This window comes from Phyllobates terribilis, unplaced genomic scaffold (assembly GCF_046119375.1).
Source record: "Phyllobates terribilis strain yellow unplaced genomic scaffold, ASM4611937v1 Scaffold_5__5_contigs__length_657084704, whole genome shotgun sequence".
NCBI lineage: Eukaryota > Metazoa > Chordata > Amphibia > Anura > Dendrobatidae > Phyllobates > Phyllobates terribilis.
The window spans coordinates 386,161,138-386,180,607 of NW_027362765.1; the positions used below are offsets into that span (position 1 = coordinate 386,161,138).

Consider the following 19,470-nt stretch of genomic DNA (forward strand, 5'->3'; position numbering starts at 1 on the left):
GTGTACTGTGGGCATGCTCACAATCTAATAACTTCTATGAGAGAGTGTATTGTGGGCATGCTCACAATCTAATAACTTCTATGGGGAAGTGTACTGTTGGCCTGCTCACAATCTAATAACTTCTATGAGGGAGTGTATTGTGGGCATTCTCAAAATCTATTAACTTGTATGGTGGAGTGTACTGTGGGCATGCTCACAATCTAATAACTTGATTGGTGGAGTGTGCTGTGGGCATTCTCACAATCTAATAACTTCTATGAGGGAGTGTACTGTGGGCATGCTCACAATCTATTAACTTGTATGGTGGAGTGTACTGTGGGCATGCTCACAATCTAATAACTTGAATGGTGGAGTGTACTGTGGGCATGCTCACAATCTAATAACTTCTATGGGGAACTGTACTGTGGGCATGCTCACAATCTAATAACTTGTATGGTGGAGTGGAGTGTGGGCATGCTCACAATCTAATAACTTTTATGAGGGAGTGTACTGTGGACATGCTCATAATTCATTTACTTTTATGGAATAGTGTACTATGGGAATGCTCACAATTTATTAACTTGTATGGGGGAGTGTACTATGGGCATGCTTATAATCCATTGACTTCTATGTGAGAGTGTACTGTGGGCATGCTCACAATCTAATAACTTCTATGGTGGAGTGTACTTTGAGCATTCTTACAATCTATTGATTTCTGTAGAAGAGTGCTTTATGTATGCTCAAAATCTATTCTATGAGAGAGAGCTGTTTACACGCTCAAAATCTATTGAGTAGATTTTTTTTTCAAATGGACAAATAAGACGCTCCCTACAATAAGTATTTTAAAATAATTATTTTAGTTTACATTTACATCTAAATGTCTGGGTTTAATCTCCTTCTATCTCTCATTCTAGATACTGGCTGGACAGAAGATTGGTAACTATGTGGCTATTATATGGGTGGACATTGATGTAAATTGTGATCTGAATCAGGAGATGACATATCATCATCAAGTAATGCGATATAACAAAATCCAGACTGTTCACCTCAATGATAAGACTTTGTGACACAGTATCTTTATAGACAAAATTAAAACAGTTATATTTTCCACTACAAGTTTCACCGATGTGAGTAGTCTGAGCCGAAATGGTAAAATTGGTGACCCCTAAGAGAAGGAAATAAAACAAGTGTTAAAGTGGACATAATGTATAAGAATTTAAGAAACATGATTCATGCAACTATAAAATAGGAATGCACAAGCATTTTTTTTGGGGGGGAGAGGTCCTCCACTATACTGGATACTTAGAGAGCTTTTGCACATCACCAGGATTATGTCATTAAATTTCCTTGTGTCCTGATAGTTGAGAGTCCTATTGGTGGGACCATCAGTCATCAGCCATTTTTGGTATCTACTGTGTAGGTTACATAGGATCTGTATACACAAAACTGTATACACAAAGGGAAGAGGGAAAGAGAACCCAGACTCTAGGGAAAGGGGGGAGTGGAGACCTCCTAGGCTGATCTAGTGTCACCCTGTCTCCACTAACATCCCTGTATTGGTTCTTCACCAATCGCCGCACGCGTACCTCGACTTGTCTATCTATGGCGTTTGGCTCAGGCTAGGGAAGGGAGGGGATGAGCGCTAGTCGATCCCCACTGAACACTGAAGACAACAACAGGGGGGACAAAAAATGGAAAATCGCTTAGCTTTAGTCGACTCCAGACAAATGCGCACACGTCCTCTAGCACCAGAGAGGAAGAAGTACTGCTCTTGTTCAAGCCTTTACAAGGGGAAATTAATATTTCCAGCACCTCCCTCTGGCACACAGCAGGTATTTATACACCCAGGCCAGCTTGTTAATTAGCCAGAGGAAGGTAGCCACTGGGTCCTAGAGAGACAGCCTCTAAGAAGATGTCTGTAATGCCAAACGTAGAGATCTCCTGAAACCAACTGCAGGGCGACTGTCTCTCACTTTCGACACACCCGTGACAGGTTGTCCCAAATTGGCAGTTTATTACCTAACCATACGAATACCAAGAGGAGTGATCGCACATTGCTCCAGCCATTGTCTACCATGCGACTGCAAGAGATAGCATTTCAGGGCCTCATTCTTGGGATTGGTGGAAGACTCAGAAGCGGAACCCCTAGCGATCAGCAGGTTATTATCTATCCTCTGGATAAATGTTAATTTGTCAATTTGTGACATTCCCCTTTAAGTTCTCCTGAGATAAATAATAGGAGCATTGAGAGTTCTTACCTAATGTTGTTGCATTTATATTCCATTTATAGTAGGCCTTTTTCCCTGTGCAGATGCATGTATCCTGTTCTCCTTCCTGGACTTTAGCTATATAATCATCAGAGGTGGATAAATTTACCTGGATCTGAATCAAGAATACATATCATATAGAAAACGTCATAGAGAAGGAGTGGAACTGGTATAAGAAACAGTTAGGCGACTAGTTTAACTTCAACCCCTTTTGCTTGACTTGACTACATAAATCCAGAATGTTCCTATAGCAGAAATAACAATTCCAACTAAGGTTTAAAGGAGTTGTCCTGCAGCCACCACTAGAGGGAGCTCAGCAGCTTTCTGCATACTGAATAGAAACTCAGTATGCAGCAAGCTCCCTCTAGTGGTGCCTGTAGAAATATTTTTTTAGGGATCAGGTGGACATTCACATTAAAATGCTATGTTATGCATCAAGTTTATTTAAGTTTCAGCTGTAATCCTCATTTGTTCATATATTTTTAATGCCACGATATTCCGTTTTCAGCCTGCTCCTTTCCTTATGTGAATGTGTCTCTCCCTGTAATACATGCTGGATGTGAGGTGTGTGTGTCCTGGATACTGCTGTCTTCACTAGCACTCGTGTATCAGCACAGCTGCATTTTTGAAGTGAATTCTGCTTTCAAGTGCTTTCCTCCCTATCTACAGCCTGTTTTTCTCTAGATGCTTTCCTCCCTTTCCACACTCTGATCTGCCATTTACAAACTCCTTTCTCTCCATGCCGCTAAGATCGGGTTCATATGAGTATTTTTTGCAGTCCATGTATAGACCGGTCTTGTGGCAGGTCTCCCGAACATGCAGTCTCATATACATCAATGATGCTGTACGTACGGGTTAGGATACCTGTGTACCATACATGGACCGTAAAATACACTCATGTGAACCTGGTCTAAACACTACGAGAATAGAAAGAAAGCACAAAAAGAGTTGTCAGGGCCAGGAGCAGACCTCGGACAGATTTGTCTCACATTTTGTAGACCTCCAGTAGCAGAATTATAGGAATTAATTTACATTAGATATTTAGAAAGTTGTATAATGTTGCAATTATTTGCCTGTCAGTTGCAACACACTAATTATCCATTTATTCCTAAATTATTTGTATCAAAATCTAAAGAGTACATGTATAGATATAAAAGGTTCTAGCCATCAGACTATAGCAAAAGCGTAATGGTCAACCAAACAACTACACTTCCCACTTTGGTATTTTACTACCTTTATACACAGGTCCAGGTAGTTGGACACGGAGGCGACGAGAACAAGAATTTCTCCTCTCTTAAAAGAATAAGGCAGAGACATCTCTACAAAGAATGGGAGCAACGTGGTGAAATTTGAAAAATCCTTCGTCATCCCAAAGCCGTCATCTTGAGATGTGCAGATCATGGAGCCCTTCCACTCAGTGATGGTGTCGGGAGCCGTCTGATATATCGTGCCATTTCCATCATCACTAAAGAACATAGACAGAGAAATCTACTGATTAATTGTGGGGAACAGGAACGAGATACATCCTGAAATTTAGTTACATGACATTATAACGGGATGGCTGAGGGAAATCTACGTTTCATGACGGGTTCTTGAAATGTTTTCTAAGAACATTGAAGGGGTTTTCCAGAACTGTTATATCGATAGCTTTTTATTATTATGTCAATCAATATCTTATCTTGTCCAAGTCCTAGCACCGCTGAGGAATGGACGGTCCCCAGCTTACAGCAATTTAGGTCAAGCGTGCAGAGCTAGGTACTAGCCCCAACAAAGTGTTCAGAGTTGTGCCATGACCACCATGGCCCCTCTAGAAATTCAGTTTCTCCACTCAGTGGCACAGAAGCACAACACCTAAAAAAACTCTTTGTCATTGACCAATGTTGCATGATGTCGAGGCACAATCACTTTAAAGTTATATAACCATATTAAAACTTCTTTACAGGACAGTCTCTCATGCCATGAGGGCAAGCATTCTGAGGACTCACCACAGAGGACCACCTCATGACCAAGTCCTTGCTTCCAGACGAAGCTTACTAGATTCACCCTCTTAGCAATGCTTTTCCTCCTCATTTCAGGAGGAACTTATCTGCTGCAGTGGCACGTAATATGGTCTCTCCTGGGTGATGAATCGGCTCGCCTGGACATTTGGCTCGTCAGCCACCATGCTGTTGGCAACAACTCGTCACTTGTTTTTAGATGTCAAGCTCTCTATGACTTTCCCAGTGTCTCCTTCTCTCCCATCTCAACACTACAGCAAGCCTCTAGACATTCCTAAACTCTCACTTGATGCAGGGAGCGACTCTCTCCATGGGATGACTTTTTCCTAAACTCCTTATGGTCAGACCCAGCTTCCTCTGACTAGGACAATTACAGTGGAAATCTCTCCTCAGTGATGTAACCTGGATTAACACACTGTGTCTGTTCTCCACTCACGAGATGTGGCCTGATAACAGAAGGTTGGCTCCTACCAGCTCCACGTGCCCTCTGCAACTGACAACACCTAGTGGAGGGAACCTCCGTCACTAAATGACCTTGGCCATGTCTATAGCGAATACCTTTGCAAGCTGGCCATGCATACTCTCCACCTAGTCTGACACCATGTAAAAACTCAACTCAATTTTTTACACCCTGTTACCGATAGGGCATGGCACCCCTCGCCCCACAGTGATGTGTGGCGCCCCTGAGGGTTCAGTCGCCACAGGGGTACTGCTCCTCAGATAGAGGTGTGGTATCTCCTCTTCCAGGTAAGGATGGAGCATCACACAGGACCCCACTTCACACTCAACACTACACCACTCCTGTCCTGTAGGGGGCCAGATAGCACCAGGGTGCTGCCCCGGCCCGGGATAGAGGAGATGGGGGGAACCAAAGAGAGGGGGAACCAAGTAGTGGTTGAGGGTGGAGGAAGCACTTACAGGAAGCACTTATAGAATCCTATATAATAGGAGGCCATCTTAAGTTCAAGGTCTTTGATTGTGAGGTCTTCAGTCGGGGTCCAGCAAGTGTCTGTAGCTGGCTGAAGGGTCAAGGTCCTCGCTCTCTGGCCTTGAGGCGAGGGGCAGGGTGGAGGTAACTAGAGAACTCTGCCCTGGTCAGGATCCTGATTTAAGAAGACCTTGGAGGGGAGCAGAGGCCTGACTGTGTACTTCATGTCACTGTTGGAAAAGCCCGGAGGCTTAGTGGATCCCAGGGGGAACACAAGCGGGAGAAGAGAGGAAGTAGAGGAACACACTAACGGGGCCTTGACAGGTGCTCCTGATCTACCTGGAAAGTGCTGAACCCCTTCCTGGTGGCCGCAGTACGCCGTGTGTAGCAGAGAGAAGCTTTGCGGCTGAAAGTGCGTCTAAAGTGAGTAAAGACCCGGATGACTTCATTTACCGCCTCCGCTTGTTTATTCCTGCGTGGCACTGCACCCACCATACCTCCACACGGTACACCAAACTCTGCCCTGAGGCCTAGCTCCACCTGTGGGGAGTAGTACCAACACAGCTGCCATAACACCGGCCTCAGAGGACTGCAGCAGCGCCAGTGGCCTTCATCAGAAACCACAATTGGCGTAGTCGAACATTCACCACTCATCCAAAAGCCTATTCTTTTTACTGTGACAGCCCTGGGCACGGAACGGGTCAAGGCCACGACTGCATCCCCACAACATCTGCAAGACCCGGCTCCGAGTATCCCCCATCTGCTCAGGGAGGGCGTCACAGATGCATGCACAGTCAATTGCTCAACAGACAATATACTCTATTTCATGATTTATGCTTGGGATTAACTGCTTGAGAAACATTATTGCAAACAGTAAGGCATGAGTTTATAAATATAAGTGATGGAGGGGCTTACAATTAACAATTAAAGAGTCATCTCTATGTAAGAGGGTGAATGCCCAATGTCCATTTTCAGTCGATCGGCAGGCGTGCCAGGAGTCTAACCCCACCGGTCATTTATCCTAAGAGATTCAAACACAGTCCTCCGCCTAAATAAAGGAGCATCAGGTGGATTTTCAAGTCTCTCTTTTATTAGGAAGTTTTACAAACCATATCAAATTTGCAGAGGTAACTTTTAAGATGCCAAAACATAAGAAACAACTCCAAAAAGATGTGATTTTGGAAAGCACACCTCTGAAGAAATTCAAGTGTTTAATAGAATTTATTCTAATTGGACAATGAATGTAAAATAAAATTTTTAGGATATTATGAAATTTTAGCCATACATTGTTTTTTTTTCATTTTCTCAAGGTGTAATAGGATCCTATATATTAACATTTTATGCAATGTCCATTGGCAATATATGTTGTACATGTCCTAATATCCTGCTCAAATGAAGTGTATCGAAGAGCGATGCCTACTTACTCAATATACACCTTTGTCCACACCCAAGTGTCTGAAAAGTTTCTTCGAATTGTTTCCATGCTCCCAGTTGCTTTAAATGTTTGGGCTGCAAAATCAGGAGGTGAAGTTTCTGCCACTTCATTTATTAATGGTTTTCCAGAAGCTTAATAAAAAAAAAGAGAAAAAAAAATTCAGTGCATGTGAAGGTAGACAGAAATCTGAATGCAGAGCATCGTGGAGCCGGAGTTCTGGGGAAATGGTTCTATTTTTACGGTTCATAAATAATAATATTCCTATAGGTCAGAGCTGCCTTCACAATTCTGCTGGCTGCAATTGGAAACACGTATTGGAGCTCGTTGACGGCAGTAAGGTTTTGTTTTGCAGTTTGGGACACTGAGTTGGACATTTATTATGTGACTTGCGGCAAAATTTTGTCCAAAAGAAAAGTCACAAATTTTGAGATTTTGCTCCAAAAATTTGCAACTTTTTGAAAAGATATTAGAGGCCTTAGAAGGAGATGGTCTTCACAGCCCAAGAAATTAACTAAAATGAATTCCAGAAATTGTTATAAATTATAGTTGAAAGGGTTTTCAACCTCTAGGGACAATTTTTTTTTCCTTACTTAAAGGCATGTACTTTTTGGATACAGCTAATTTTTGCAATTAGGCTTCATTAAAACTTTTGCACTGTTTACCTTACAATAATCACTGTGTTGCATTGTCTATTGTCTTCTGCAGAATGAGTTAACTGGAAATCCATCTGTGAGCTCTTTCTGATGATCCAATGTCTTTTTCTAGATGCTCCCAGCTGATTTGTGACCATAAACCACATCAAAGTTGAATGTTTAAATAAAATGATTTTTAGCCTTCAACTACATTCATTAAAGTAATAAAAAATAATATCCTCAGAGGTAGACAACCCCTTTAATTTGCAAAAAATAATTTTCATTAATACTGGTGTAAAAGTATCAGTTATACGTAAATATAATGTCCCTCCAAAGCTGTAAATGAACTGAGCACAATATGGATGTAAATGTGAAAATATTTAGATTTAAGCAGAATTCTGAATGCAGCTCTGGGTGCTGAACACATAAGATATAGGAGTGGTCTAATACCCCAGGGCAAGGAGGAACAATGACTTCTGACTGAAATCAAATAAGCTTTTGTTTTCTTTGATGATATATTCAAAACCCATTTTTTAAGTGCATAAATTATACCGCCACATGGTTTTCAAGTAATACTACCGTACAGCACCTAGGACAATACAATGGCCAATTAGACCATAAATAGACTTAAATGATCCCACGCGCCATATACATTTTTTATAAAGTCGCTGTGCAAAGCAAAGAATAAAACAACAATAATACAAAGAGATCTGTATTTACTTGTTGGAAAGGTTTCTACTGTCGGCCGGCAGACTTCAGGCTTTCTCACAGTGGCGTCCGTCCCCACAATTAAGCCTATGCTCTAGACAAAACACCAACAGGAGGAATGAATAAAGGAAAACCATTGAGCAAACAGTTTTTAAAAGTTGTTTTATTAATCTTTTTAATTACTTTAGCTAAGGTAATGTCATGAAACTAATTTTCATCCCAGGAGGTGGCGGAGTTCATGAAAGAGTGTTTTATTCTACATTCAATTTTTGTAGTTCTCCAACTATCCAGATTCACCCTAAAATTGCCACTGCATTCCCTGCCTTGGTTTTTATATAGGCTATAATAGCCCCTCCAATTGGCTGCGTTATACCATGTGAAGTGATATGCGCAAGGCACTATGGTGAGGCCCACCCAAGGTTATGTGATCCTCCTCTAGCTGATCCAATCTTCTGCAAATGGTCATTTAAGTCAATACATGCAGTGACAGTTGTTCGAATTCTAATTCCCCAAAATTTGCATTGAATCGCTTCGTTCATTATAAAATGTTTACATAAAATATCATTGTAACTAAGATTGAAAAGATAACGGTCATTATAAGTTTAAATAATCCAATTCAGCCGCTGAAACTTTTAAGCTTCTATCGTTCCATTCTTTGCTTTTTTTTCTATAAATCAATAATACACGTAAAAATAAGAAACTATAAGTCTTCTTCTTTCTACTCCAGGACTGATCATTCACTGTTAAAATTCTGAATTCACAAGTAAGATCTGTATTCGGTAGAGACAGATTTTCCCATTACTGAGATAGGAGATGACACTTGGTGTACATAAACTTCTATGGAGAACTAACTGAGAACTTGCAGCAGAATGTCTGTGTCTTCTTATAGTCCATAAACCCTACTAACCAGTCCATCGACTTCATTCCAGGCCCATAGAGGACTAATAATACAACGCGTCTCACCTTGAGGTTCTGATAGGTGTCTCCTTCCGTATCACTACTCACGGGAACATAATAATTTCCATTAAAAAATATCTGTTTGTTAGGGTCCTCACAAGGGGGTCCTGGCTCCTCAACATTGAAGCTACCAACATTATATCCATAGGACCAGTATTGCAGGGAGTAATATACCTGATGGAGAAAGAAAAAAAAATCACCCTGATGGTAACATATAGACCATATCACAAATAAAAGGAGGAAAAAATTCTAGTACTCTATGACTTCATGACCTCAACCAAGTCTTGGAGGACCATGAAAATATGTACAATGGAAATGATATTGACTTTAATACCTTCAGTGTAGGACTGCGATAACTTGGGGATCACTAGGCATAATTCTGATTGGCAACCAATTGTGCCCAAATGCTATAATACAGGTACAACTCACTAAATTACAATATCATCAAAAAGTTAACTTATTTCAGTTCTTCAATACAAAAAGTGAAACTCCTATATTATATAGAGTCATTACACACAGAGGGATCTATTATATAGAGTCATTACACACAGAGGGATCTATTATATAGAGTCATTACACACAGAGGGATCTATTATATAGAGTCATTACACACAGAGGGATCTATTATATAGAGTCATTACACACACAGTGATCTATTTCAAGTGTTTATTTCTGTTAATGTTGATGATTATGGCTTACAGCCAATGAAAGCACAAAAGTCATTATCTCAGTAAATTAGAATACTTTATAACAACAGCTTGAAAAATGTTTTTAAAATCCGAAATGTCCAATGTCTGTTCAGTAAATGCCCTCAATACTTGGTCGGGCTCCTTTTGCATCAATTACTGCATCAATGCGGCAATGTGGCATGGAGGCGATCAGCCTGTGGCCCTGCTGAGGTGTTATGGAAGCCCAGGTGGCTTTGATAGCAGCCTTCAGCTCGTCTGCATTGTTGGGTCTGATGTCTCTCATCTTCCTCTTGACAATACCCCATAGATTCTCTATAATAGATTCTCTATGGGGTTAAGGTCAGGCGAGTTTGCTGCCAATCAAGCACAGTGATACTGTTGTGTGTAAACCAGGTATTGGTACTTTTGGCAGTGTGGACAGGGGCCAAGTCCTGCTGGAGAATGACATTTCCATCTCCAAAAAGCTTGTCGGCAGAGGGAAGCATGAAGAGCTCTATAATGTCCTGGTAGACGGCTGTGCTGGCTTTGGTCTTGATAAAACACAGTGGACCTCCACCAGCAGATGACATGGCCCCCCCAAACCATCACTGATTGTGGAGACTTCACACTAGACCTCCAGCAGCTTGGATTGTGGCCTCTCCACTCTTCCTCCAGACTCTGGGACCTTGATTTCCAAAAGAAATGCAAAATTTACTTTCATCTGAAAACAACACCATGGACCACTGATCAACAGTCTAGGTCTTGTTCTCCTTGGCCCAGGTAAGACGCTTCTGGCGTTCTCTATTGGTCATGAGGGGCTTGACACAAGGAATCTGACACTTGTAGCCCATGTCCTGGATACGTCTGTGTGTGGTGGCTCTTCAAGCAATGACTCCACTGACATATGAGATCTCAGATTACTGAGATAATGACTTTTGTGTCTTCATTGTCTGTAAGCCATAATCATCGACATGAACAGAAATAAACACTTGGAATAGATCACTCTGTGTGTAATGACTCTATATAATATATGAGTTTCACTTTTTGTATTGAAGAACTGAAATAAATTAACTTTTTGATGATATTCTAATTTAGTGAGAAGCACCTGTATATACACAAACTGTCATTATGTCATACCAGAAGTTCTTTTCTGGTCCCCAACTCTGGCCAGATTACCATCTTCCCTTGCAATAGATGGTAACTTGGGTGAAGGAAAGGGAAAGTGACCCTCAGTCCTGAAGAAGGGCGGATTCGATTTAATGGTGGCAGGAATAAGTACCTAGAAGGAGCCCTATTTAAATGAATCAATTCTCCTCTATGTACTTCAGTACTTCCTGCATATACTTCAGGGTAATAGTGGTGTAGTTACAAGGGATTTTTTGGTATGGAAAACTAATTCTGAAATCAAACATTGGGGAAGTTATTAAAGAGGGTCTTCGATTTCGAATCTACATTAGAGAACAGCTACATATTGTTTCTGGTCCTGAACAACCAGATATGGGCAAGGACACCGTGCAATGTCTAATTTGTCCTGCAGTGGGATGGAACACATGCTGTCAGGTTTTCACCACAAATCACAGCTGATCATTGTGAGATTTTAACAGCAGGAAAATTTGCGATCAGCCATGGAATCAGCCATGAATCCAACTGGTCTTGACCAAGGATTTCAGTATTTTTTTATAGCTAGAATAAAACTGAAGACGTACTGTTTCAGGTGTCAAACTTAGATATGGATTAAGAAGAAGTATGCTGGAGTCAATCACACTGACTGCACATAGAGAACCTGGAGATGCTGATATCTGTAGGCTAACATTGGAGGCCGGAGGTCCAATCTCTGCAGAGAAACTTAGCGATACCTAAAAAAAAAGTAAATACGTCATGTTCACAATATCAATGAAAACAGAATAATAGATTGTCCACATCAATAACATAGAAGACTGAGTAAAGTTTTTTAGAAAACCCATTTTCAAATACTCTATTAGAGAATTCTGACTTATTATTGGGGGTCTATTTTATCTTTGAACCCTGCACAAAGCATTTCTTTGCGAAACGTGCGTCAGGAGTGGTGGATCCCTGGTTCTCTTCCTTGTATTAACTGGTTCCATACGTGGTAATATTTGGTTATCTGTCACATTTTATATGTAGTCTATGATTTGTTTATGTTATGCACACGCCCGGGCTAAGCGGCGTGTGCGTGTGATTGGTAGTGATTCCACTGGACCGTGCCGGAGAGTGAATGCCTGGAGGGGCGTGACTAAGTATTCACCCGATCCGACCAGGGTCGCACGACGGCATACGACGCCAGTGCACCAAGGAGGAACCGAGCAGAGGGACCAGGTGCTACTCCAGGACAGACCCCGGACACGGCTGTTGACCCACACAGGGGAATACAGGAACAGGCTGGTAGGCTGGCACACAGACTGGTGGGTATAGGCAGGCACGACAGGTATGCAGGCAGGCGGGTATGCAGGCAGGGGGGTAAAGGCAAGCACAGCTAGAGTGCAGACAGAGAGGCACTAGCAGGTAGGAACACAGGCGGGATAGGACCCAGTACACACCGGGACTCAGGAACAATACAGGCAGAGGGTTACAGGCAAGCACAGCTAGAGTGCAAACAAGGCTGAGCAGGGAGGACAGGGCTCTGTTCACACGGAACAGACAGGAAGGGAAAGACAGAGCCAGATACTCACACAGTACTTGCAGAGACAACAAGCAGGAGTTAGGTACGAGTTCAGACTCTGCAGAAAAAGGAAGGGAACGGACATAGAGGCAAAACAGGTAAAGGACAGGAGAGAGTTCAGACTGGAACTGAGTGTACGGAGGAGACCGACACTGCAGAGGGATACAGGAGCGGGTCTGGGAATACGGCCCCCAGAGAGGCGGAACGAACAGGCAAGGAGCGTGTTCAGACAGGACAGACCAGACGCAGGAGCGGGTCTAGGAAATCGGCCACTAGAAGGCGGAACGAACAGGCAAGGAGCGTGTTCAGACAGGACAGACCAGACACAGAAAGGAGTCAGTTCAGACACGGGAGCTGATACCGCAAAGCAGGAGACATACAGGACTCAGTTCAGACACGGGAGCTGATACCGCAAAGCAGGAGACATACAGGACTCAGTTCAGACACGGGAGCTGATACCGCAAAGCAGGAGACATACAGGACACAGTTCAGACACGGGAGCTGATACCGCAAAGCAGGAGACATACAGGACTCAGTTCAGACACGGGAGCTGATACCGCAAAGCAGGAGACATACAGGACACAGTTCAGACACGGGAGCTGATACCGCAAAGCAGGAGACATACAGGACACAGTTCAGACACGGGAACTGATACAAAAAGCAGGAGACAAGAGACGGGACCTGGCACCTTCAGAGTGCAAGCACACACTGAAGGAAACACTATGCTCAGGCAGGGATAGAAGGGAGCTGCTGAGCTATATACCAAGTGACAGACAGCAATAGGCTGAGGACGCACAAGGGGTGTGACCCACAGCAGGTACAAAAGGCAGGAAGTGATCGGGCGCCGCCCTTAAGCAGCAGAAACAGACACAAACAGACAGCATGGAGGGAAGCCAGAGAGACATTCTGGACAGGAGATCAAGTGCGCCCTCTTGCACAGTGGGAGATGGACCACCATGCAAGGACGCCGCCAGGTATGTTACAGTACCTCCCCCCTTACGCCCCCTCTTCTTCAGGCCTGCCAGAATCTTCTGCAGGGAATTCGAGGACCAGTCGTTCACTGGGTTGGAGGGGAACAGAGACTTAAGGGTAATCTCTGCTTCGAGGTACATCTTGTCAAGCTCACAGGAAGAAATAGACGGGTTATCAGGTACATAATGAGGAAAAGTCACTGTCTCTTTGTTATCTGGTGGTATCCCGGAGGATTCAGGAAACAACTGGAGGTCCTCCGCCGGGTCAGAAGAGTGCAGAGGCTCAGAGAAAACAACTGCTTCAGCGTACACTAGGTCGGACTCACTGGAGGAAGCAGGCGAGGTATCGGGTACCGAGTATAGGAAAGTCTCTGTCCATTCACCACCAGGTGGCACCCCGAAGGGTTCTGGAGACAGCTGGCGGTTCTCCGCCTGGTCAGAGGGGTGTAGAGACTCACGGGTAACCTCTGCTTCGGAGTACACTAGGTCGGACTCACTGGACGAAGCGAGCGAGGTATCAGGTACAGGATATAGGAAAGTCTCTGTCCATTCACCACCAGGTGGCACCCCGAAGGATTCTGAACACAACTGGAGGTCCTCCGCCTGGTCGGAGGGGTGTAGAGACTCAGGAGTAACCTCTGCTTCGGAGTACACTAGGTTGGACTCACTGGACGAAGCGAGCGAGGTATCAGGTACAGAGTATAGGAAAGTCTCTGTCCTTTCGCTACCAGGTAGCACCCCGAAGGGTTCAGGAGACAACTGGAGATCCTCCGCCTGGTCGGAGGGGTGTAGAGACTCGGAGGTAACTACCACTTTGGGGTACCCATTGTCAGGCTCACAGGACGAAGCGGACAAGGTATTGAGTACCGGGTGTAGAGAAGTCTCTCTCCATTTGTCATCGAGTGGTATCCCGGAGGGTTCAGGAGGCAACAGGGGATCCTCCGCCAGGTAGTAGAGGTGCACAGACTCTGAGGTAACCACAGCTTTGGAGCATCCTTGGACATGCACACCGGTTAAAGAGAAAGAAGCATCTGATGCCGGGTGCAGGAAGTTCTCCTGTGTGGAGTCTGGATGGGCAGAAGTCTCTTCGGCCAGGAGAACTGGTGCACTACCCACGCACATTACCCATTGGGGTTTCTCCGGGATACAGGGAGATGAAGCTTCAGTAGGGACTTCAAGGTTGGGGTCAGGAGGTCTCAGGGAGGACAGACCCTGGCGTGACGGCTTGCCTCTAAGTCTAGCACGTCTGGACTGCCTCTTGAGGTTGAGAGAAGTATTCCGGAAAGCGTAGTCACCCTGTGAGGATTCTGGGTGGGCAGTAGTCTCATTGGGCTGGAGGACTATTGCGCTACCCACACACATTACCCGTCGGGGCTGCTCCGGGATATTGGGAAGTGAAGCTTCAGCAGGGGCTTCAGAGTTAGGGTCCTCGAAGACCATACGAAAGGCCACCAGGAAGGCCTGCAGGTCAAGGATGACAGGATCCCATGCTTCCCATAGGGGGGTGACCCATTTCAAGGCATCACCCGCTAGGTAGTCAATCATAAAGGCCACTTTAGCCCAATCGGAAGGAAAATAGAGAGGGTAGGCCTTAAAGTGTAGCATGCATTGCTCCACAAATGCACGACACTGTCTTGGATCCCCATAGTAACGTGGCGGATCCGCAGGAACGAGGGCTGATAGATCCATCTGGACGGGTGCGTAATTCGCCTGGAACTCAGCTAAAGGGGGAAAAAAAATTTATTTATTTATTTTAATGCATGTATTCGCTGGAAAAACTTCTCAAAGAGCGAAGGCCGTGGGGCTCAACGGGAACCATGGCCTGAGCATGCTGTTATGCACACGCCCGGGCTAAGCGGCGTGTGCGTGTGATTGGTAGTGATTCCACTGGACCGTGCCGGAGAGTGAATGCCTGGAGGGGCGTGACTAAGTATTCACCCGATCCGACCAGGGTCGCACGACGGCATACGACGCCAGTGCACCAAGGAGGAACCGAGCAGAGGGACCAGGTGCTACTCCAGGACAGACCCCGGACACGGCTGTTGACCCACACAGGGGAATACAGGAACAGGCTGGTAGGCTGGCACACAGACTGGTGGGTATAGGCAGGCACGACAGGTATGCAGGCAGGCGGGTATGCAGGCAGGGGGGTAAAGGCAAGCACAGCTAGAGTGCAGACAGAGAGGCACTAGCAGGTAGGAACACAGGCGGGATAGGACCCAGTACACACCGGGACTCAGGAACAATACAGGCAGAGGGTTACAGGCAAGCACAGCTAGAGTGCAGACAAGGCTGAGCAGGGAGGACAGGGCTCTGTTCACACGGAACAGACAGGAAGGGAAAGACAGAGCCAGATACTCACACAGTACTTGCAGAGACAACAAGCAGGAGTTAGGTACGAGTTCAGACTCTGCAGAAAAAGGAAGGGAACGGACATAGAGGCAAAACAGGTAAAGGACAGGAGAGAGTTCAGACTGGAACTGAGTGTACGGAGGAGACCGACACTGCAGAGGGATACAGGAGCGGGTCTGGGAATACGGCCCCCAGAGAGGCGGAACGAACAGGCAAGGAGCGTGTTCAGACAGGACAGACCAGACGCAGGAGCGGGTCTAGGAAATCGGCCACTAGAAGGCGGAACGAACAGGCAAGGAGCGTGTTCAGACAGGACAGACCAGACACAGAAAGGAGTCAGTTCAGACACGGGAGCTGATACCGCAAAGCAGGAGACATACAGGACTCAGTTCAGACACGGGAGCTGATACCGCAAAGCAGGAGACATACAGGACTCAGTTCAGACACGGGAGCTGATACCGCAAAGCAGGAGACATACAGGACACAGTTCAGACACGGGAGCTGATACCGCAAAGCAGGAGACATACAGGACTCAGTTCAGACACGGGAGCTGATACCGCAAAGCAGGAGACATACAGGACACAGTTCAGACACGGGAGCTGATACCGCAAAGCAGGAGACATACAGGACACAGTTCAGACACGGGAACTGATACAAAAAGCAGGAGACAAGAGACGGGACCTGGCACCTTCAGAGTGCAAGCACACACTGAAGGAAACACTATGCTCAGGCAGGGATAGAAGGGAGCTGCTGAGCTATATACCAAGTGACAGACAGCAATAGGCTGAGGACGCACAAGGGGTGTGACCCACAGCAGGTACAAAAGGCAGGAAGTGATCGGGCGCCGCCCTTAAGCAGCAGAAACAGACACAAACAGACAGCATGGAGGGAAGCCAGAGAGACATTCTGGACAGGAGATCAAGTGCGCGCTCTTGCACAGTGGGAGATGGACCACCATGCAAGGACGCCGCCAGGTATGTTACAGTTTATACCTTTTATGGGTGGTGTCATGTCCCATGATTTGAGAATCATACAGACAGTATTGTATTATCATTGTGTTGTTATTTTGTGCTGTTTTGTTGCTGACTTTACCCTACATCACTTAGGCCTATGCTATTTAGTGTTCTCTATGATTATCACGCATTGGAATACCGTTAGGGTATGCAACAGACATGCAGGGTATCTAATTTATATGTAAGGAGTATGTAGAGTACTTTCTTACTTTTTTCCAGGTGTCTCTGTGTTTAGCTTCACTTATGCTGCATCTCAATACCAACCTGTTGTCTAGATTTCATTACTTAATTCAGTGATTTATTTTTTCTATTTGGCTTGTATCTTTTTATTATATCGGTGTTTCCCTTATCTATGATTCAAAGCAGACCACTGACAGCTACACAGACCTTCTTTGGCTCTGGAAGAACTGAACATCCATCGCACACACAGCACAATCATTTTAATGAGAAAGGTGTAATGCTTCATTTCTCCTGCGGTGGCGCTGCAGAGATATTTAAGATTTGTGGATTGTTGGGAAAGCCAAATGAAAGTGGTGAACCACTTAACCACCATAAAAAAATGCAATCTATATAAAAAGACTTAGAATGGATCTCACCAGTCTCCAGAGTTTGAAGTATCATCCAGTCGAACATACCTCATTTTTGAAGCAATTTTCAACATTCAGTGACAAAGTGTCTGAAATGATCTCCTTTTGTAGAATGCTGTACACAATGAGGTCTGCTTTGAAGGCCATTTCTGAACTTATTGGAAGTTCAAAAGAGAATGTACCATTCATAGCTGTAAAACCAGAATAGATACTTTAGAAGACTATGAAATCGCTTGAGGGTTGTCCATACCTAACTCTAACTTTTTCTGACTGGTGTCTGGACGTGGGTCAACTTTGCTGCGTAGGTCTTTTGACATTTTCTAACCTGGCCAAGTCCACCTTTAGCAGTCACTCCCTCACTCCACCTATTCCCCGCACCCTCAATGTCTGGGTTCCCTATTCTCTAGGGCTCCAGGACTCAAGAATCCTGCCAAGATTCTTGATTTCAGGAGGTTTTGGACTCTCGTCATTGCCCAGGATTTGCCAATTCTACAAACTAGGCGCCATCTCTTAAGCAGGTATACAGAGGGGTACACAATTTATGAGTCAAGATATCAGATTTGTCAATGGCATTACTTTAACACTAGGGTAGCATTTAGAAATATATAAAATCTAGCTTGGTATTATGCTATTCTAGCTTGCAGAATGCTTCCATTTAACATTTATGCCAGCATGCAAGAGAGTTGAAAGAGAAGTCTTGCCATATCCTTTACTGGTGGCTATTGGTTTTCATTGATCCTGTTGGGGTGGAGATAGCACCTGGTTACCTAAGTTGTCCCGTTCTATACAAATATCATTCTGTTACCATGTATGTACTATTATGTGCCATGCCATATGATATATAATGTTATCTGTGCTATGTACTACCAGCAAATGTTAATGGCAGCTAGTAATATACCTACAGTCGCAACCAAGAGTTTTGCATTTTTTTAAAGTGTGATTCTGTCTGTCTGGTTGTTGCCATTTTCCTGGTGATTTTAGTAAACTGGAAGCAAATGGTTGTCAGCTATAAGGACGAAAATTGTGTTTCACATTGTTTTATCCACTTACGTGTTCGTTTTCAACATTTGCTGGGCCAAATGTTTTGCATATTTTGTCCTGGGTAATCGAATTTTGCATATTTTTATATATATATATATATATATATATATATATATTTACAGTATATATATAATATATATGTTTGTGTTTTTAGGTTAAAACATGGCAAAGATAGAGACAAATTTATCACCAGATGTCAGGAAGCTTATTATTCTGAGAGTGAAGTCAGGCAAAAGCCAAAAAGAGGAGCTATGGAATTCACCTGTTCTCAGAGTCAAGTGTCACATATATTAAAGAAAGAAAAAGAAGGTTCTGAACCTAGAAGTGGATGACCACTGATCACATTATTAAGAAAAGTCAGTATCTGATGTCCATAAAAGTGCTGGTCAGGTTTCTCACGAAATGAATGAAGAATATGGGGTCAAAGTGAGTCACCAAACTGTGATGCGACGGCTAGGAGCAGTAAGGTTGTAAAGAACCGCAGGGTCCGACTTGAGTTTTCCAAAGAACACAGCGAATGGAAAGAGACAGATTGGTGTTGTGGTCAGATGAATCCAAGTTCAATCTGTTTGGTACTTATTGCAAGCACTATATATACGACCCAATTGGAAAACGTAATGATGTAAGTTACCAGACACCTAAAGTGAAACATGGTGGAGGCAATGTCATGGTTTGAGACAGTTTTTCTGCATCTGCCCTTGGCCCTCTGTATAGAATTGATGGAAATATGAATGCTACCATGTACTAGGATATACTGAAGAATGTAATGCTGCCACATGGTAAAACCAAAGTAGGCAGGGGATGGAGATTCCAGCAAGACAATGATCCTAAGCACACATTCAATTTAGTCAAAAATCGGTTAACATAGAAAAATGTTCGGCTGTTGCAATGGCCGAGCCAATCACCTGATTTACACCCTATAAAGTTAGGGAAATGAGTTGGAGCCTGTACCCATAGCAATAAAGATGAACTGTTTGCAGATTTGTAAATGGGATGGAGCAAGATTCCTCAAGATGGCTTCATTGCCGTGTCGATGCGGTGCAGTAATTAAAGCAAGAGGTTGTGCTACAAAATACTAAGTTATTGCATTGCTAGCAATTAATTACTCTCTATGTTGTTGTGATCAATAAATAGTGGATGCAAAACTTCTGGGAGTCAGTTTCCTTTATTTAAATGACTATACCTATTTTCAAAAGCATTAAGTTCTTACATGATGACAACTTCATGCACTTTCAATTCATCGCCAGGGAAATGG

The 19,470-nt window shown here is 44.0% G+C and overlaps 1 protein-coding gene across 1 annotated transcript in view; it reads right to left on the reverse strand.

Annotated features, from left to right (window-relative positions):
- The window catches only part of LOC141271585 (ovostatin-like), a 135,149-nt gene that overhangs the window by 64,768 nt on the left and 50,911 nt on the right, over nt 1-19,470 (reverse strand). The window contains exons 15-22 of the mRNA XM_073681629.1: nt 17,223-17,365; nt 11,278-11,427; nt 8,910-9,077; nt 7,959-8,040; nt 6,596-6,737; nt 3,480-3,711; nt 2,238-2,361; nt 1,026-1,144 (exon numbers count right to left, since the gene is read on the reverse strand). Of these exons, the coding sequence (XP_073537730.1) occupies nt 1,026-1,144; nt 2,238-2,361; nt 3,480-3,711; nt 6,596-6,737; nt 7,959-8,040; nt 8,910-9,077; nt 11,278-11,427; nt 17,223-17,365 (1,160 nt within the window). The remainder of the gene's footprint in view (nt 1-1,025; nt 1,145-2,237; nt 2,362-3,479; nt 3,712-6,595; nt 6,738-7,958; nt 8,041-8,909; nt 9,078-11,277; nt 11,428-17,222; nt 17,366-19,470) is intronic.